Source organism: Suricata suricatta, chromosome 9, assembly GCF_006229205.1.
Source record: "Suricata suricatta isolate VVHF042 chromosome 9, meerkat_22Aug2017_6uvM2_HiC, whole genome shotgun sequence".
NCBI classification, from domain to species: domain Eukaryota; kingdom Metazoa; phylum Chordata; class Mammalia; order Carnivora; family Herpestidae; genus Suricata; species Suricata suricatta.
In genome coordinates this window covers 110,610,295-110,631,550 of record NC_043708.1, presented here as the reverse complement: position 1 = coordinate 110,631,550, position 21,256 = coordinate 110,610,295, and the positions used below count along the sequence as shown (strand labels likewise).

The 21,256-nt window shown below is 44.3% G+C and overlaps 1 protein-coding gene across 4 annotated transcripts in view; it reads right to left on the bottom strand.

The window, feature by feature from the left end:
- ARID3B (AT-rich interaction domain 3B) overlaps positions 1-21,215 on the bottom strand; it is a 57,529-nt gene extending 36,314 nt beyond the window's left edge. For all 4 annotated transcript variants that reach the window (XR_003913127.1, XM_029951382.1, XM_029951383.1 and 1 more), the window contains exons 1-2: positions 21,115-21,215; positions 17,760-18,424 (exon numbers count right to left, since the gene is read on the bottom strand). Coding sequence is in view for 3 of the 4 variants with exons in the window: in XM_029951382.1 (XP_029807242.1) it covers positions 17,760-18,347 (588 nt within the window). In the remaining variant the exon portion in view is untranslated. The remainder of the gene's footprint in view (positions 1-17,759; positions 18,425-21,114) is intronic.
- Positions 21,216-21,256: the final 41 nt, after the last annotated feature.

The following is a 21,256-nucleotide window of genomic DNA, read 5'->3' as shown; positions in this document are numbered from 1 at the left end:
ATAAATGTAACTGAAGTGAAATGAGCTACTCACATAAGTTGTCATATAAGGACAACTACTTCATGATTCCACTTCTAGAAGGCATCTAGAGTAGTCAGACTCATCAAAGCAGAAAGCAGAATGGTGGTTGCCGGGAGCCCAGGGGGGATGGGAATGTGGAACGGCTGCTCAATATATTAAAGTTTCAGTCATGCAAGGTGAAAGAGTTCTAGAGATCTTCTGTACAACACTGTGTTCATAATTAACAATACGCACTATACACTTACAATTTTGTTAGGAGGGTAATCTCATGTGTTTTTTATAATTAAAAAAAAAAGAAAGAAAAAGGGACAAAGACTACAAAGGCTACAAGCAGGATAAGATGAGCACAAATACAAAAGGCAAACATATGAAAAGATAGTAATATAAATATACCTTCTGATACAAGAAATTCAATCTCTAGGATAATGTACCCTGCCATAGAAATACACAAGGACATGGCCTTATAGAGCAGCTACAGAGACAGTTTATATTTATACTAAACACACACACACACACACACACACACACACACACACACACACTCTCCCTCTCTCTCTCTCATGCATTCTGTAACCACACAGTTAAGTAGGTAGATAATATGGAAACGGCCCTAGAAGCTGAGTGATGCCAAGTGGCCTGTGAGTGGGGTGGGGTGGGGTGGGAGGGAGCAGTGTAGGCAACAGACGACTACATTTTTTAAAACTATAAACTTTTATTCTATACTTTCCTAGGTAGTTTTAATTTTCCTGAGCATCTCTTCAATATTAGTTGTGTAATTCTGAGATAAGTTATAAAAATATTAATAAATGGATCATTATGAACACATACATGGAAAGAAAAATAGCCGCAACACTGAGTAAAAAGAATACGTTGCAGGGGTGCCTGGGTGTTTCAGTTGATTTCAGCTCGAACCTTTATCTTGTAATTCATGGGATCAAGCCCCTGGGCAGGCTCTGCGCTGCCAACCTGCTTTGGATTCTCTCTCTTAATCTTTTCTCTTTGCCCCCTCCCTGCTCTCGTTCTCTCCCTCTCTCTCAAAATAAATGAACATTAAAAAATAAATTGCAGAATAATGTGTAGAGTACCTATTTTTGTTAAAAACAAGTAAAACATATTTCAAGAGAAAAAAAGTTCTGAAAAAGTATAGAGCACCAAACTTTTAACAACATAAACCAACTGACAGGCTTTTACTCTACACATTTCTATATTTCTAAAATTATTTGAGGGGCGCCTGGGTGGCTCAGTCGGTTAGGCGTCCGATTTCGGCTCAGGTCATGATCTCACAGTGGGTTCGAGCCCCACATTGGGCTCTGTACTGACAGCTCAGAGCCTGGAGCCTGCTTCAGATTCTGTGTCTCCCTCTCTCTCTGTCTCTCAAAATAAAATAATAAAGATATAAGGAAATTTTGAAAAAAAAAATAAAATTATTTGAGTCAATAAAACTTCTGTAATATGTTTTTCTTTTTTTTTAAATAATTTTTAAAAATGTTTTATTTATTTTTAATACAGAGAGAGACAGAGCACGAGAGGGGGAGGGGCAGAGAGAGAAGAAGACACAGAACTGGAAGCAGGCTCCAGGCGCTGAGCTAGCTATTAGCACAGAGCCTGACGCGGGGCTCGAACCCACGAACGTGAGATCTGACCTGAGCCGAAGTCGGAGGCTTAACCGACTGAGCCACCCAGGCGCCCCTGTAATATGTTTTTCAAATTTTAAACAGTTTAAAAATTATCCATTAAAATAAATTTTAATGATAAAAATTGCTCATGGTCAGGCATTTTTATTTTTCTTTTAAACACAAAGGAAACAGGGCACAGGGGTGGCTCAGGCAGTTAAGCCTCTGACTTTGGCTCGGGTCATGATCTCGCAGTTTGTGAGTTCGAGTCCCACATCAGCCTCTATCTATGCTGACATTGCAGAGCCAGGAGCCTGCTTCAGATTCTGTCTCCCTCTCTACCCTTCCCCCCGCTGGCACCAGGTCTCTCACTCTCTCAAAAATAAACATTAGAAAGCATTTAAAAAACACACAAAGAAAATATAGTTGAACTTTGAATATTAGAGGCTAGGGATGCCAACCCCGCATGCAGTTGAAAATGTGAGTATAATTTTTCATTCTCAAAAAACTTAACTACAAAGAGCCTACTGTTGACTAGAAGCCTTACCGATAACACAAAGTTGATTAACACATATTATGTGCATTATATGTATTATATACTGTATTCTTACACAAAGTGAGGTAGAAAATAGAAACTGTTCACCCAACTTCAGCTCAGGTCATGATTTCATGGTTCATGAGTTCGAGCCCCGCATCAGTCTCTGTGCTGACAGCTCAGAGCCTGGGGCTTGCTTTCAGATTCTGTGTGTGTGTGTGTGTCTCTATCTCTGCCCCGCCCTCTCTCTCACTCTCTCTCTGTTAAGAAAATCACAAGGAAGAAAAAATAACACTTGTGGTACTGTACTGTATTTATGGGGAGAAATCCACATGTAAGTGGACTCATCCAGTTCAAAACTGTGTTGTTCAAGGGTCAACTGCACAGGAAAATGTTTACAGTTACATCTGTGTTATGTGATTACAGTGATTAAATTTTCTCTTTTACAAATGTTTATACCTCCCATGCTTTCCAAAATGAGTAGGAATCACTTTGACAACCAGAAGTAATAAATCAAAGTTACTTTCAGGGTGATGGAGCACTAGGGAAGATTATCCTTGCCCTGCTCTATCTGGAAAGGAGTGAGAGAAAGCATGGGAAGAGGTGAAGCATGGAGGCTGGAGTCAGAACCCCTAGCTTAACAGCCTAGCTTCCCAACTGTGAGACTACTAAGCAGCTCCCTCTACAATTCTTTCCTCATCTATAAAATAAATACAAAAAAGGTGATGATACCAAAGGCTGCCCCATGCAGCTCAATGAAATAAAGCAATTACCAGGCATACGAGAAGTCAAAAAGCCTAAGCTATTAAAAATTGAAAACAAAAACACAAAAGCAGCACACAAAACCATGATTGAGGACAGTCTGATACCGAGGAACTCTACTGCCTCTCTCTCTTGCCAAGAAAACCTCACCCAGAAATGCGAGCTACAAGCCAGCCCTCTGCATCCCTTACACATACAGCTAACCTGAAACCAAGAGAGAAAGCAGAGTCCACAGCTCAAGGAACAAAAAAGGAATCCACCAACAGCGAGCAGGTGCCAAAGCTGTAGGACTCAAGGGAGAAGGTACCTGGATATAGTTCTTAACATCTAAGGGCTGAGGACTGGAGATTTAATTCCAAGGGAGAGGAGTCCAGGCTGAAGGCCCCTGCATAACAGGAACCAGAACTGAAATCCAAGCATTAAGCCAGAGGCCATGAAGGAATACACTTCCACCCCTCATTAGATGGGGCTTAAGAAACCACATACCACCCTAGAGAAGTAAGGGACCTGGCCATTTGCCAGTACCCTTGTGGAAAAATAAGGTGTGTAAGAAACGGAAGCCCAGACTCTCACCAGGCACAGGTGGGGACTCCAAATTCACATTACTCCAAAGCAATGACAACTAGCTAAACTTGCAGGGCCCCAGCAGAGGAGAAAACAAAACTCCCCTTAGGAATGCTTCCATAATCCAGAGCACATGGGACTCCCATGGAAACAAATCCCAACTCAAAATGAGTTTACACTGGGAAAACAAAAACACCGTAAGAGGAAATAAACCGTCATATGGGAGAGTGGAGAGTAACATGAAAGAAGAACTTGTACTCCAACAGTGAGATAATAGAATCATCTGAAAGTATTTTTATTAAAAAAAATAAGAATTTGTTTTAATGCTTAATTCTGACAGAGAGAGACAGAGACAGAGCATGAGGATGGGAGGGGCAGAGAGAGGGGGAGACACAGAATCTGAAGCAGGCTGTAGGCTCTGAGATGTCACACAGAGCCTGACGTGGGGCTAGAACTCACAAACTGTGAGATCATGACCTGAGCTGAAGTTGGACGCTTAACTGACTGAGCCACCAAGGTTCCCCTAAACATGCTTATTTTATTTTATTTTATTTTAATGGTTTATTTATTTTTGAGAGAAAGAGACAGAGACAGCGTGAGCAGGGGAGGGTCTGAGGGAGAGGGAGACACAGACTCCAAAGACAGGCTCTAGGCCCTGAGCTAGCTGTCAGCACAGAGCCCGACGCGGGGCTCAAATCCACGAACCATGAGATCATGACCTAAGCCAAAGCCGGACACTTAAACAACTGAGCACCCAAGTGCTCCTAAACATGCTTATTTTACTTTATTTTATTATTATTATTTTTAAATAGCTTTTGGTCAAATTGGTTTCCATACAACACCCAGTGCTCTTCCCCACAAGTGCCCTCCTCCATCACCACCACCTCTTTTCCCCCCTCCCCCTTCCCCTTCAATCCTCAGTTCATTTTCAGCATTCAGTAGTCTCTCAAGTTTTGCATCCCTCTCTCTCCCTAACTCTCTTTCCCTCTTCCCCTCCCCATGGTCCTCCATTAGGTTTCTCCTGTTAGACCTATGAGTACAAACACATGGTATCTGTCCTTCTCTGCCTGACTTATTTCGCTTAGCATGACACCCTCAAGGTCCATCCACTCTCCTACAAATGGTCATATTTCATTCTTTCTCATTGCCATAAACATGCTTATTTTAAAGATACTTTCAGGGGCGCCTGGGTGGCTCAGTTGGTGAAGCATCTGACTTCGGCTCAGGTCATGATCTTGCAGTCTGTGAGTCTGAGGTCCATGCTTGAACAATAATAAATAAATGTTTCGATAACATAAAAAATTAAATAAGCATGCTTATTTTATTTTTTAACATTTTTAAAATTTATTATTGAGAGACAGAGACAGAACATGAGCATGGAATGGGCAGAGAGAGGGGGAGACACAGAATCTGAAGGAGGTTCCAGGCTATGAGCTGTCAGCACAGAACCTGACGTGGGGCTCGAACTCACAAACTGGGAGATCATGACCTGGGCCCAAGTCGGACACTTAACCAACTGAGCCACCCAGGTGCCCTTAAAATAAATATGTTTAAAGAATGGCAGAATGTTGGTAATTGGTGAAAGCTGGGTTAAGGACACAGGCAGTTCATTACCATTCTGTTTTCTTTTGCATGTTGGAGAAATCCATAATAAAAAGTTTTAAAAATTCCATAATGTAAAGTTTTTTAAAAGGTAAAGATGTCTGGGGCGCCTGGGTGACTCAGTCGGTTAAGAGTCCCACTCTTGATTTCCATTAAGGTCATGATCTCAGTTTGTGGGTTCTGCGCATCAGGCTCTGCACTGACAACATGGAGCCTGCTTGGGATTCTGACTTCCTCTCTCTCTCTGCCCCTCCCCCACTTGGGCATGCACGTACTCTCTCAAAAATAAACATAAAAAAAAAAATTACGGGCGCCTGGGTGGCTCAGTCGGTTAAGTGACCAACTCTGGCTCAGGTCATGATCTCACAGTTGGTAGGTTTGAGCACCGCGTCAGGCTCTGTGCTGTTTGTTGAGAGCCTGGAGCCTGTCTTCAGATTCTGTCTCCTCCTCTCTCTGCCCCTCCCCTGCTTGTGCTGGGTCTCACTCTGTCTCTCAAAAATAAATAAATGTAAAAAAAATTTAATAAAAATAAAAATTAAAAAAGAAATATTAATAAAAAAGTTAAAGATGTTCAAAGAGCTTAAAGGAAGGAATAGAAACAAATTGGTAAAAACAGGCAGATTTTTTAAGAGCCCCAAAAAAGTACAGAAGTTAAACACAACATTAAGATGAACAAAAGATTTTTTTAAGTTGGTTCCTTGTCCTTTTTGGGGCTTGAAATCATGACCCTGACATCAAGAGTTAAATGCTCTACTGACTGACCCAGCTAGGTGCCCTGTAAGATACACAATTTTTTAAAGTTATTAAGTAGAATAGATAGAGCTGAATAGAGAATTCAAAATTGGAAAATAGAATGGGAAAATGTTCCAGAATGTAGGAGAATGACATAAAGAGACAAGGCTATATAAAAGAAAAGATATAGAGAATACTGAATGAGAAGGAACAGTAGTGAAGAAAAGAGCAGCCAAGAAAAAAAGGAGATAGATCAGGTTGAAGGAGAACAAGGCCCAAGTGGAAAAAATAAAAATAAGTCCAAATCTGGAGCACTGAAGTGCAAGTGAAAAAGTAGCAGACCTGAAAAGAAAAATCTTAAAAGCCACAAGAGAGTAAAAGGAATGACAAAGGTGACAATTAGACTGACAACAGACAAAAATAGACTCAACAGAAAAATAGCTGCTAGGAGAGAATGGGGTCATATCATCAAAATGTTAAGAAAAATCAAGGTCTGGGACACCTGGATGGCTCAGTTTGTTAAGTGACTGACTCTTGATCTCAGCTCGGGTCTTGATATTATAAGTTTGAACTCTGTGTTGGGCTCCACACTGAGTGTGGAATCCAAAGAAAAGGAGATCAGGGTCAATCTAGAATTTAAAACTATGAACAATCATACAAGAGTAAGGGCAAAATAAAGATATAAATTAAAAACTTTTTTTCAGACATACCAAGACTGAGTTTGCTACATGCAAATCTCTGCTAAGAGAGTTAGTAAAAAGGAAAAAGAAGACCAAGCCCAAAGGGAACGAGTGGGCTGTGAGAAGTCATGGAGAGAAAAGAAATGAATAAGCTTGTTGGGAAGTCTAAATAAATACTCATCATTAAGGGGGAAAATTAACCTTGGGGAGGGGTTAGAATAAACTGAAACTGAAATACCAGCACAATAAACTGGAAGATGGGAGCAGAATAAATGTTAGTAGAATCTTGGAGGTTCTAATATTTTTTGAGAGTAGTAAAAAAGTCAAGAATGCAAGTTAAAAGTTAAACATACCCAAGAAGAAAACAGAAACAGAAATTAATTTCTAAATCAGTAGATGAGACAAAAACTGGCTTTTAAAAACTCCACCAGGGAGCAGCTGGATGGCTAAGCTGATTAAGCATCTGATTCTGGATTTTGGCTCAGGTCACGGTCTCACATTTATGAGACAGAGACCAAGGTAGGGCTCTGTGCTGACAGTGGGGAGCCTTCTTGGGATTTTCTCCATCCCTCTCTGACTCTCCTCATTCTCTCTTTCTCTCTCTCTCTCGAAATAAATACATAGATTTAAAAAAAGCCCAAAAACCTCAATCAAATGAACAAAAGACAGGAAAGAAAAAAACAAGAAGCAAAGATGACCAATGGTTGAACTGAAAATACAAAGTCAGAAGGTAGAAATAGATCCAAATGTATCACCAATTCTAATAACTACACAGATTAAATTAAGCTAATAAAAAGGCAGAGATTATAGTCTTTTCAAAAAAATTTTATTTTATCTGTGAAAGAGTGAGAGAGAAAGCAAGCATCAACAAGAGAGGAGCAGAGGGAGAGGGAGAGAGAGAAGAGAGAGAATCTTTTTTTTTTTTTAGAGAGGGGACACAAGTGAGTAAGGGGCTGAGAGAGAGAGAGAGATAGACAGCGCACGTGCACGAAGTGGGGTTCACCGGAAGTGGGGCGTGAACTCATGAACTGTGAGATCGTGACCCCACCCAAAGTAGGATGCTTAATGGACAGAGCCACCCAGGCGCAGGAGAAGAGAATCTTAAGCAGGCTTCATGCCAAGCTCAGAGTGCAGCTCCACTTGGGGCTTGATCTCATGACTGTGAGATCATGACCTGAACCAAAATAGAAAATCAGACACTTAACTGACTGAGGCACTTAGGCGCCTTGTGGGCTTTCATATGTGGTCTTAAGATACAGGAATTGGAATGTGTCAGGGGCGCCTGGGTGGCTCAGTCAGTTAAGCGACCCGCTTGATTTCGTCTTGGGTCATGATCTCATAATTCATGAGTTCAAGCCCCACACTGGGCTCTGTGCTGACAGCACAAAGCTTGACTGGGATCCATTCTCCTCTCTCTCTCTCTGCCCCTCCTCCACTCTCTCAAAAATAATAATAAAATATTTAAATAAATAAATAAAATAAAATAAAGATTGGACTGTGTGAGAAAAAAACGTACTAACACTAGTCAAAAGAAAGCCAGTCCTACACTGGAATACTTTAATTCACTTCTCTTTGAAACTGAATACACAAACGAAACTTAGTAAGGGTAAGGAAGATTTGAATAACACAATGAATAAGCTTGATCCATTAGACAGATACACAACCTCACACCTATCAAAAAGAAAACTGACATTCTTTCCAAGCACACATGGACAATATATAGAAACTGATCATACATAAGGCCAACACAAAGGACATCGTAAAAAATTCCAGAAAATTGGTATCATATCAGTTCTCTAACCACAATGGGCTAGAACTTAATTAGAAACTAAATCAGAGGGTGCCTGGCTGGCTCAGTCAGTAGCGCATGCAACTCTTGATCTCAGGGTTGTGAGTTCAAGCCCCACATTGGATGTGTAGCATACGTAAGCTATAAATTAAAACCTATAAAACCTACATGTTTTTTAAAACCCACATGTTTGAATACTAACAAATACTTCTGAACCACCCATGGGTTAAAGCAGCAATCACAACTGAAATAATGAAATGGTTAGTACTAACCAATGAAAACAGGACACATCAACATTTGTGGGATACGGCAAAAGTGCAACCTTGAGAGAAATCTACAGCTTTGAATGCACTTATTAAGTAACAAGAATTTCAGAAGCTATATTAAACATAAAATTAAATAAGCTTACAAACAAAACAGACATAGGGGCACCTGGGCGGCTCCGTCAGTTAAGTGTCCTGCCTCTTAACTTCCGGTCAGGTCATGATCTCACAGTTTGTGAGATTGAGCCCCACATGGAGCTCTGCGCTGACAGTGCAGAACCTGCTTGGGATTCTCTGTCTCCCTCTCTCTTTGCCCCTCCCTCACTTGCGCTCCTGCTTGCTCTCTCTCTCAAAAACAAATAAACTTATTTAAAAAAAATGAAAGAGACACAAACAGAGTACTAGTAAAATTTGGAAAATCTAAGCTCATTGTCAATATTTAGGTTGTGATAGAATACTATAGTTTTATAAAAAGTTACCATTGGGGGAAACTGAACAAAGTGTACAGATATCTCTCTAATTATTTTTTATATTGGCATGTGAATCTGCAATTATCCCAATGAAAATTTCAATAAAAAAAAAAAGGCAAAAATAGCAAACACTACCACCACGAAATGCTGGCAAGGATGTGGAGTAACAGGAACTTCATTTGTTGGTGGTGGGAATGCAAAATGATACAGCCACTTTGGAAGACAGTCTGGCAGTTTCCTACAAAACTAATCATACTCTTAATAAACAACCCAGCAGTCGTGCTCCTTGGTGTTTACACAAGTGAGCTGAAAACTTACACCAAGACCTGTACACAGATGTTTACAGCAGCTTTATTCATACTTGCCAAAGCAACTAAGAAATCCTTTAACAGGCTAATGGATAAACTGTGGTACATCCAGACAATGGAATAGAATTCAGTGCTAAAAAGAAATGAGTTATCAAGCCATGTAAAGACATGGAGGAATCTTAAATGCATATTATTCAGTGAAAGAAGCCAATCTGAAAAGCCTATATACTCTATGATTCCAACTATATGATATTCTGAACTTTTTTTAATGTTTATTTACTTTTGAGAGAGAGAGAGACAGAGAATGAGCAGGGAGGGGCAGAGAAAGAGAGGGAGACACAGAAGCCATAGCAGGCTCCAGGCTCCTTACTGTCAGCACAAAGCCCAACTTGGGCTCAAACTCACAAACAGTGAGATCATGACATAGGCCCACTTAGGACACTTAACCGACTGAGCCACCCAGAAGCCCCCAACTATAAGATATTCTAAAGAAGGTAAAACTATGGAGACAAAAAAAAAAAAAAAAAAAAAAAATCAGTGGTTGCCAGGGAAGGAGGGATGAACAGGTGGAATACAGAGGATTTTTAGGGCAGCGAAACTACTCTGTATGATACCACGATGAAAGATATACGTTATTATACATTTGCCAAAACCCACAGAACGCACAACACTAAGAGTGGACCCTACGTAACTACAGACTTTGGGTGAGGATGATGTGTCAATATAGGCTCATCGATTGCAAGAGATGTACCACTCTAGTGATGGCTTTGATAGTGGGAGAGGCTGTGCATAGGCCAGGGCTCAGCCTTGCTGTGAACCTAAGATGCTCTAAAAAAATGAAATGGCACCATTCACATTAAAAAAAAAAAAAGACAAGAACAGCGAACTAAAAGGCGGTGGAAGACACAAATATTTATTCAACACCTATTATCTGCTACCACTCTGCTAGGTACTGGGATACAGTGATAAGCAAAACAGATATGGTCCCTGTCCTCTTAGAGTTTACATCTCGTACCAGAACCAGAGAGCAAACAAAGCAACCACACCAACATAAAAGTAATAATGTTCAATGACAGCATATAACCTGATCTACACCAAAGGTGAAGACAGTGCCTCTGAGAAAGAGCTGTTTAAGGTGAGAACTGAAGGCCAGGTAAGAGTTAGTCTAGAGGAATGTTTTAGGCAGAAAGACTAGCATATGAAAAGGCCAGAGTGGTTGGAGTAAAGTGATAGGTCAGGAGATTCACAAAAATAAGGCTGGACAAACAGGCAGGGATCAGATTATGCAGATTTTGGCTTTACAACTGGAGCAACTGACACCATACTTGGATGGCATTAACAGAGTGCCATTTATTTTTTAGATTTAGTGATTTATTTTTTTAGAAGACCATTCTCCAATGGATTAGAATGGGGGAGGGAAGACCTAGAAACTCGTCGATAGCTCCAGCAGTAGGTAGGCTGCCTGGATTAGGTAGGTGATAGTGGGAAAGAAGAGAAGTGGCATATTCTACACATTTCGATGAGAGAATTAATAAGACTGGGTGCTAGACTGGACACCAGGTGGAGTGACAGAGTAGGAAGTATAAGAGATAGTCAACTCTGAGGTTTCTGACATGAAGACCAAGTGGAGAGAAATGTCACTTACAGACAAGGAAAAATAAAGGAGGCAGTTAATTACAGGGGAGTAGGCTGGAAAGCAAGAGATGCTGGTAAAACACCTACGTGGACCTGTCAAAAACGTGGTTGGGGCTCAGCGATTGAGCTCAGAATGGAAAAAAAAAAAGGCTCCAACGATGAATACTGGGAGTCAACAGCTTGTGGACAGTATATAAAACCATGAGAGTGAAAAAAAATGGCCCAGGGGAGCATAGAGAGAATGTTTAAGCCTAAGCCCTGGGGAACCTGGGGTTCTAGCAGTCAGACAGAAAAGAAAGGAAAATAAGCCAATGGAGGGGCTACAGAAAGCAAAGGAAGAGAATGCTTCAAGGAGAGAGGCCCACTATATTTGGAACTACCGAGAAATCAAGTGAGGTGAGGGTAGGCTGGGCTTAGCAACATGGTGGTCGCTGGGGGGCCTTACCAAGAGGAATTTCAGGAACATGGAAGAGACAGAGTCCAGACTGAAGTGCGCTAAGGAGTGAGCAGGAGGTGACAAAGTGGAGGTGGGGAGGCGAACAGTTCCTCTGAGCAGCTCTGTCGCAGGGAGGGGAGACAATGAGGACTAAGCTGGAAGGAAATGTGCAGCCAAGGGAAGGTTTTTATTTTATTTTTTTTTAATTTAAAAAATGTTTTATTTATTTTTGATACAGAGAGAGACAGAGCATGAGAGGGGGAGGGGCAGAGAGAGAAGGAGACACAGAACCAGAAGGAGGCTCCAGGCTCTGAGCTAGTTGTCAGCACAGAGCCTGACGCAGGGATCGAACCCACAAATGTGAGATCTGACCTGAGCCGAACTCGGAGGCTTAACGGACTGAGCCACCCAGAAGCCCCAAGGGAAGGTTTTTAAAAAGTGACTTCTCATTCCCTTCTAACAAAGGAATCAGACAGATTTATTGATTAAAGGAGATTTTTGTCCTTGTTGTTTTTAAATTTGGGAGATAGCAGAACACGTGTGAATGTGGAAAAAAGCTTCAGAAGCCAGTGGGTCCAAAGAAACAGTCCTTTCTCTGATGGAGCAAGTCCCTGAGAATTAGAAGGGGACAGGATCTCAGACACATGTGGAGGGATCAGTGTTTGGTAAGAACAGTAAGGAGCTAACTTAAGTTGTGACCATGGATTTATAAGAATTCAATATAAATAAAGTTTAATTCTACCTAAAGAAGAAACACGCACATATCCCTATTTTTTTTAAGTAGGGTCCCTGCCTAATGTGGAGCCCAACACGGGACCCAAACTCACAACCCTGAGATGAAGACCTGAGCTAAGATCAAGAGTTGGATGCTTAACCGACTGAGCTACCCAGGCACCCCTCACGTATCCTAATTTTAATGTGGAAAGAAGCAGCTTCAAAAGTGCAATGCTTTCTCAACAAAGAGAAAATACAAGATTTCTTAAAGGTGCTGATTTAAAAACATGTGCAATGGTTTCAGCTGACATAATCCTGAAATGTTTCAGAGAACTCCAGAATACTAGAGTTTGGTTACAGCTCTAGGAAACTTAAAAAGGAATTGCTTTAGAGCAGTATCTAAGATTTAGGGAGCATCTTACTTATATAGGTAGTAAAGACTGAAGGACTACAGCTTCAAAAAGTATCTCGGTGCTAACGACAATCTGATCTAACCCTGTATGATGGTATAAATTTTACACAGATCTCTCACACGTGTATTCTTTGCCCACCTTGGTAATATCTGTACAACTGCTTGCTGACCACAGTGGGAGGGGATCACCATCCTGTGGGATACACACATGTATTCAGAGCGGGAGGCCAGGACACCTGTCCCAAGCAAGCAGTGAAGCTAGGATCTAGAGCCACATCTTTTGGCTCCAAAACCAATGCTGATTTACTAATTAAAGCTGTTACGAATTAACAAGTTTGCTGAGTATTTATGCCTAACCTTTTGGGGTTAATGTCTAAAAGGGCAACCAAGCTGTCTCACAAATCACCATAGACGTTTTTAGACATCAGGGAACGCTAGGCGGGAAGCAGCCCTGGTGGACAGTTCTAGGTCTCAATCCTCTCCTAAGCGACAGTTTGGTCACCCAGGTGACTGTGGGGAAAGTAGAGGTGACAAAAGCTTTAGGTTGACAAACTCTCTGAAGAGTGACCAAGACCAAAACCACAAAGAAACAGAGAGTGTAGGGTGGTGTCTGAGGAAGGCACGGCATACATTCTGTTTCCAATCACACAACGTAAAGCAAGGTTTCTCAATATGGTACTACTGACATTTTGGACCAAGTAAGTCTTTGTTGTGGGGGACTGTCCTGCGCAGTACAGGATGTTTAGTAGTAGGGTCCCTACTCCCTATATGCCACTGGCACATCTCCCCCACCCCAGTCACGACAACCAAACATGTCTCCTGATGTAAAACAACCTCTGGGAGCAAGGTGGGGGGAGACTGACCTCAATTCAGAATCCCCGGCCAGATTCCACTGTGATGGCAGAAGCTAAGGGCATACAATACAGACCTACCAAGAAAGTGAGGAAAGCTTATGACCTTATTTGTTTTTTAGGCAATAGTTTGCACAGTCTTTACAAAAAGCATCAAATGTTCCAAAGACATGGAGTTATGTGCCGAGAAAAACAGGCCTAGCCCAAGAAACAGCTCCTTACTGAGACCAAGCACTCAGCCATCCTTCCTCATTCCCACACTCGGTAACTGAGGTGACCGGCAAAGTAGGCCGAAAATCAGACCCATACACCCGGCTCCCCCAGGCTTATCAAGCCTTTGCTCATATTTCTGTTCTCTGGGAGGGAGTCTACACCCTTCTGGAAACCTTCTGGCTCCACTAACAGGCTCACAACAGACAAGGCCTGTATTGCCTGAACTACCCTCTTCCCATGAGGACAGAAGACCACCCCTAATAGGCCAGCAACACCCCCCACTTGGTTGTATGCTGACAGGGCTCTACTGACCTCCCTTGAGAGAAGGACACTCAGTTCTTTGTCTGCTGCCTTGTTTTACAATCATTTACTCTGCCCATCGAAATCTGATGGGCTTTAGAATGCTTGGTTCAATGGCATTATCCATCTTCCATCACTCTGGGGTTAGAGAATACGACATTCTGTCTAACGATCCAGGCCTTAAGAAGCAATTCTTTTCTAAGAGTTTCTTTAAGGAGAATCCATAAAATTATTCTGACTTCACATGTTCTAAGAAAGGGACTACAGAACAAAAGATAATCTGTGGAGTCCTTAGGCTTTTTAAATTTTGCTTTTCACCTAGCAGATGCCTGCCGACTGAAACCCCAAAAGTCATGTAAAAGACTGGAGCGCTCCTGCCGGTTTCCCAAGCTGTGCTAGTTATGCTGTTGTCAAAATTAACTTTTTTACCTTGAGGTGTGAAAGACTGAAACAAAACCTTGTTTTAAAATCTCTGCAGCATCGCTAAGACTGGGCGGCTGGGCTTCAGCTGACTTAGGACAGAGTGAAATTACCACCATCCAAGACCCAGACCTCCCAGAGGCTTCCACACAGCCTCTGCTTAGACTGACAGGACTGGCAGGGAAGCCCACAGCAAGTCCATGGAGCTCAGTCCCTCCCTGCAAAGAAGTCAAAGTCTGCTGTGTACAAGAACTAAATGGCTACTGCAACACACTGACAATGAGATCATTTTGTGTTACCTGCAGAAGAGCTCTGTAAGTGTAAGCAAGGGATACCCCAATTCCTGCTCTCTACAAGTTAACTGCATCAGAAACAGAAGACTGTGAACAATAAAAAAGCTAGTTTCGTGCTCCGTGATAGCTCCTATAGGCTCTCCCCAAGAATAGTTTTTCAGCACCCCTTTCCTAAGCACAACCTTTTAAGAAGGCTTTTTTAATCCTGAGCAAAAATTATTGACTTATTTAAAGGCAAGAATAGGAGAGCCTGGGTGACTCAGGAGGTTAAGCGTCCAACTTTGGCTCAGGGCATGATCTTGCTGTCTGTGAGTTCGAGCCCCATATCGACCTCTATGCTGACAGCTCAGAGCCTGGAGCCTGCTTCAGATTCTCTGTCTCCCCCTCTCTCTTCCTCTCCCCTTTGGACTCTGTCTCTGTCTCTCAAAAGTAAATAAACATTAAAAAATTTTTGTTTAAAGACAGGATTAGACAAAGGAGGAGGGCACCAGCCAAAGCAATTTTCTACAATTAAACTCGAAAACTCTGAGGTTTTCCTTTGCCCAGTTCTTGGTCTCCGACTCCAAGGGGAAGGAAAATTCAGGGTGCGAGATTAGGCTTCAGCTACGCTGGCATTTATAAAACATTCTGGCAGACTCACTCTGCCAGGCAGTCTCTAATTAGTGCGAATGCCTCAGAAACTTCAAATGAACTCAGAAGGGTTTCAGAAACCAACAGCCGGCCCTGAGCACAGAGCTGTGTGGGCCTGGGGCCGCCCCGCCCAGAACCCAGCGCTGGGTGCCTGCCACCAGGCATCCCCGTGTGCGTGCACACGCCAGGCTGGGAAGAGTCTCTTTTTTCAAAGCTCTAATGGCTTGACCTCAACACCTGCTACACTTCCTGAAGACAGACAGGCTCTGGAGCTCCACTTGTTCCTCGCACGCGGCTGCACTTTCTAGGAACGACCGCACACACGCAGGGGCTGGCCAGCTGCCAAGGCGGGGGCAGCCCCGCTGCCTCGGGCCTGCACTTTCCCAGCGCCTGCCGCTCGGAGCTGACTCAGCGGCCGGCAGGGAACTCTGCCAGCAGCCAGGCCGCACGGGGGCTGCGGGCGGCTCACAGCTGTTTTGCTAAACCAAAGCAAGCAGCCAGGAGGCGGGTCTGGGCTGGCGGCCAGGCGCCGGTGTTGTGGAAGCAGGGAGCCCTGTCCTGGCCCTGCCACTCCCTCCCGGCACCTGGGCCTCTTGCCTGCTCCAGGGCCCCGGTGGCTGCAGTGGAGGGTGGCACTCTGTGCGCAGGCAAGCGCCTGGAGCCCTCAGACCAGTCCATCCTCACACCGCCCTCGGGAGGTACACCCGTTCGCACTTCACAGATGAAAGGACACAGGCTCACAGACCGAGAGCCCTATTAAAGGATCACAGAGGTAACAAATGCAAGCGATGGGAACTGAACCCCACCTTGCTGGCTTCAGAATCTACTGAGACACTGCGGTGGTAAAGAGCAGACCAGCTACACAGGGCTCCTTGGTTCAAAGCCACCGATTTCTCAGGTTCCAAAGGCCCTTTCTTACAGGACTTCTCAGTTGCCCTGTGAACCCCCACAGCTTTTTACAACTCATTTCCAAAGAGCACCACGGGGCCTCATGAAGACCATGCACTTGTGGGGAGTACCCAGATATTACTAGCTTTGATCACGAATTCCCTGTCTAAGCACCAACACGTCACTTAATCTGGAATGATCCATCAACACTCCCTTTCTGGGGGTGAGGAAAAACTGCACTGCAGGTCAGAAAGAGAAGAGGAATTAGAAGCCAAAGCCTTGGTAGAGAACACAGATTCCTTAGGCTCCACCCAAAGAGAATTCCTTGTTATTTTTAACGTTTATTTGTTTTGAAAGAGAGAGGGAGTGCATACAAGTAGGGGTGGGGCAGAGAATGCGGAGAGAGAGGGAGACAGAGAATCACAAGCAGGCTCTGCGCTGTCAGCACTGAGCCTGATTCGGGGCTAGAATTCACAAACCGTGAGACAGTGATCTAAGCCAAAATCAAGAGGCAGACACTTAACTGACTCAGCCACCGAGATTCCCCTCATATATAATGTATTTTTAAAGCTTATGGGATGACTGTGGTGCTCAGCCATGTTTGAAGATCACCTGCACTTAGGGCACCTAGGTGGTCCAGACGGTTAAGAGTCTGACTCTTGATTTTGGCTGAGGTCATGATCTCAAGGTTGTGAGATCAAGCCCCATGTCAAGCTCTGCACTGAGTGCGGAGTCTACTTGGGATTCTCTCTCACCCTCTCTGCCCCTACCCCTGTCTCAAACAAACAAACAAACAAACAAACACCCCTTGAAAATCACTTCAGCTTACCTTGGCTAAAATTGGAATTTTGAGGTCTACTCCTTTCTGTTTCAAAGGGGGTGGTATAACGGTGAAATGAAATCGTGTCTACAATACTCTTTGTTGGAAAATATACTCAACACAAGCGCTTCTTGTCAGCTGTACTTAACTACAAAACAACAAAGCTGTCTTTAAAGAGTATGATCTTGGGCGCCTGGGTGGCTCAGTCGGTTAAGCCTCCGGCTTCGGCTCAGGTCAGATCTCACATTCGTGGGTTCGAGCCCCGCGTCAGGCTCTGTGCTGACAGCTAGCTCAGCTGGAGCCTGCTTCCAGTTCTGTGTCTCCTTCTCTCTCTGACTCTCCCCCTCTCATGCTTTGTCTCTCTCTGTATCAAAAATAAATAAAACATTTAAAAAAAAAAAACCTGTTTTAAAGAGTATGATCCTGGGTTAGCCTGGGGCTAAGAAATGGTCTTAGGCAAGACTGATCTTTTCCTAAGGTACAAACACTGTAATGAGAATCATGCGTCACATTTTTAGATGTCCCTCATAACACTGTTGCAGCCTCATCCTTCCTTTCTAAAAAGATATTGTACTGACATCCTTTCACACCCAAAGTGAAACTACATGAGGAGTAACCTGCACATTTCATTGCTGTAATCAAGACACAAGCATGAGAAAAACAATTCAAAGTCTACTTATGGTGAGACCGCTGGGTCACCGAAGTGGGGTGAGAAGGCACAGATGGGCATAGATGCTGGCCCCCAGCAGTACCCCTGTTGGCCAGCCTTTAGCAGGAACAAATGACCCCCTGCACCACAGAGACTGACCTGCTTGAGCTGCTCATCCAGATTCCAGTTCTGCTGCCCCGCTGCGGAGACCGAAGGTGGGGCCTTGCAAGCATCTTTGGTATGGTCCTCTTTCGCTTGCTGTCCACGCAGCGGGAGCCCTGGTGCTGGAAGCAGTGCAGAAACAGGTGCTGCTCGGGGGTCCTGGCGAGCCACTTTCTGCACATGAAAATACTTTGAAGGAGCTTGGGCCTCTTTCTCAGCCACCTCAGCAATGTCATCATCCCCCTCCTCGTCTTCCAGACCCCCTTCCTCTTCCTCAGGCTCTGAGTTCACGTTGCTCCGTTCAAACACTCGGACTGTGGCCGTGGCTGGTGCAACTCTGGCTAAGGGACCCAGGGCGGGGCTGCCAGAAGACCTCCCAGGGGGGGCAGAAAGGAGAGTCTGCTGCGTGACCAGCTTCTGGGTGTATAAGAATGGGACTTCCCTCATCTGCTGTCCCTGCTTCTCTCTGGCGTCCATCTGCAGTGGAGCCAGGTGTGGGGGTGGCGGCGGCAGCGGTGGCGGCGGCGGCGGCGGTGGTGGTGGTGGCGGCGTCGGCGGCTGCTTCTGCTGCTGCAGTGGCTCCATCACTGCCTCAAGGTTCACCCACTGATTGGCATGGCTCTAAACCTGGGCACAGCCCAGCGGGCACACTGGGTCGGAACCTTAAGTGATTAACAGAAACCACAAAGAAGGAGAAACAAGGGGGAAAAAACATAAAACAGGTATTAAAAGACTTTAAAGGGTGTGAGTTCTGAACACTAAACATATACTCCTAAGCCTGAGTTTTAAGAGGAACAAGGAGAGGGTGCCTGGGTGGCTCAGTCATTTGGCTCAGGCCACGATTTCACAGTTTGTGAGTTCGACCCTGCGCCGAACTAGAGCCTGGTTCGGATTCTGTGTCTCCCCCTCTCTCTGTCCTTCCCATGCTCATGCTCTGTCTCTGTCTCTCAATAATAAAAATAAACATTAACAATAAATAAATAAATAAATAAAAATTAAAAAAAAAAGAGGAATGAAGAGAGTTGGGAGGAAGGGGGGTGGAGGGGACAGAGGGAACGGTGTTTAGAAGAACGGGATTTAAGAGAGGAAATACTGGATGAACCTGAGCAGTGGTAGACTACTGTGGGTCTAAAAAGAAGTAAATCCAGATGATATCTAGCCAGTGAACTTCTGTGTTCTGATCTTTCTCTCTCAACATTATCAAACATTAGCCAGTTTATTATCCAAAAGGCAACTGGGTTTGCCCTGCACAAAGATTGTACAAAAATCACAGTAAGAAAGGAAAGAACATCTTGCCTAAAAAAGAGAGAACACTGTTTACATTCCCAGGCCTCTCAGAGAAAGAAAATACCATCCAGGCCAGACACAGAGCAATCAGGCAGACAGAATGATTTCTCTCGTACAAAAGCAGAACCTAGCAAACAGTTCTTAGGTTTAAACTTTTCCAATTGCTGGCCTGCTTCTCAAGGGGGCTGAGCCATGTTAACTGTACATTATGGCCTCAAAAAGAATCCAGTTTCAACAACATGAAAGAAATACGCAAGGAGGCAAGAGTTTCAAATTGCAGTGGTCACTCAAAAAACAAACAGTGGGGGAATTCCCCTGGAGATTTTAAAGTTAATTAAATTGAAACAGACCTCAATATTGTCCAAACAACAAGTTAATGCTTCTTTTTTATAAGTGGCCAAGGAAATCTCTTCACATCCCTTTCTTTTCTGATTCACCTCTACTAGGATATTCTATGACAAATACCACAATGATAATAAGGCTTTCAAGTAAGTACTCAGGGGGCAGGTTTATCAGCATTCTTACCAATCAGTCCCCAAACACATCCCTGTTTCAAACCCTCTTCTCAGGTAGCTCCTTCTTTCCCTTCCTCCTCTCCAGATCTCCACCCCCAACAAACCTCATCTGAGTTATGTTTCTCCATAACTGAATAGATTACTATGCTTAGCAAATTTTAGGTGAACAGGACTTGCCACATGGAGTACAATGTTGTCATCACATGCAAGAAGCTGGTTTGCACAGGTTGGGGCTTGATATCTGCATTGTTTCACTGTTTAAGAACTGACTATAAGGATTTAAAAAAAAAAAACCTAAATGCCTTCTGCATCTTCAAAAACTCATGGGGAAGTAATCGCATCCCTAGCAGTAAGAATTGTTTGGATTTACTAACTTTTTAATGGGCTAAAAGAAAAAAGTACAATTTTTAAAGCGAGGCAAAAAAGAAGAGACAAGAATTCTCATTTTCCGTTTATCTGAGAAGCACTGCTTTTGCCTTTTGTATTTTGCGAAAGTTTCAAATTCCAATTTGCCTCTTACTGCCTCTACTTCCTCTCTTGGCACTTGAGAAAGTGTGAGTTACGCTTGCAGCTTTAGCCCTTTTTATAGTGTAACAGAACATGAAAAGATTTACACCCACATTAAATCCAGTTGGCAAAAGTATTCATTTAGGATAAAAACAACTGGCGTCAAAAAACTTAAGCAAAAGAATAAAGCAAGTAATTCAGTGGTCATTTTAGCTTTCCTTATCATTGCAGTCAATCAATCACAAGAGGAATAATTTTTCGACAGAGTCCTGCCACTGAACAACTGCCTCTTGTCCTGTGGCACCATCTTCTCAGTACGCTGTCCCCAGCAGACGAGGAGGTGTCGCACAGCCTCTTTAGTTAAGACTGAAATGACTCAGTTCCACAACTCAATACACACACCCTCCCCCAAAGAGCCCATCGACCCCCTGTCCCTAAACAGAAAGATCCAAACAACAATGCCACCTGCCTGCATTTAGAAAACTTGTGTCTCAGAAATCTAAGCCAGTTCGTCCCTTCACACGGCTCCCTCCCCCATTTCCCCTAAAGTTCCCGGACCACCATGCCCGGCGCAACGGACGCTTGTAGCTTTGAACCCGGCCTCCCCTACCATTCCCGCTACCTTCGCTGCCGGATCCCTCTGGTCCCGGTCCCCTTCAAGCCTCACACCTTCCCTTGGTTACGCCACCCCCCCCTTCATTCTACCCCCAATCAAGCCCTATGATTTCTACCTCTACCAAGCCCTCCCAGCCAATCCGCTGGCTCTTCTTCGATCGCCCCAACCCCACCTATCCTCGCCCTCAGTTCCCGGGGGCCTCTTACTCTTCCTATCTCTTTATCTCAAATCACCCTAATGGTTCCAGGGCGCCTCGGGTCTCCTCCCGGCGCTCTCACTTTGCCTCCGTGGTCCCCGCCTCGGTCGGCCCGCGCCTTCGCGTCTCCCCCCCCCACACACCTGCCTCCCCTCGCACCCCCAGCGTCCCTCCACCTGCCACAGCCCCTACTCCTGCGTGGCTGAGGGAGCCGGGCCCCACGCGGCTTACCTGTGCGGAGCGCTCCGAGTCCAGCGGCTGGGGTAAAAGCGGCCGCTCAGACCCCGGCGCAGCAGTGCGTCTCCGACTCCTCAGCAGCCTGGGGCCACAGCCGGGGCGGGGCCCGCACCGGAAGCGGCGCCGCGGGGCCGGA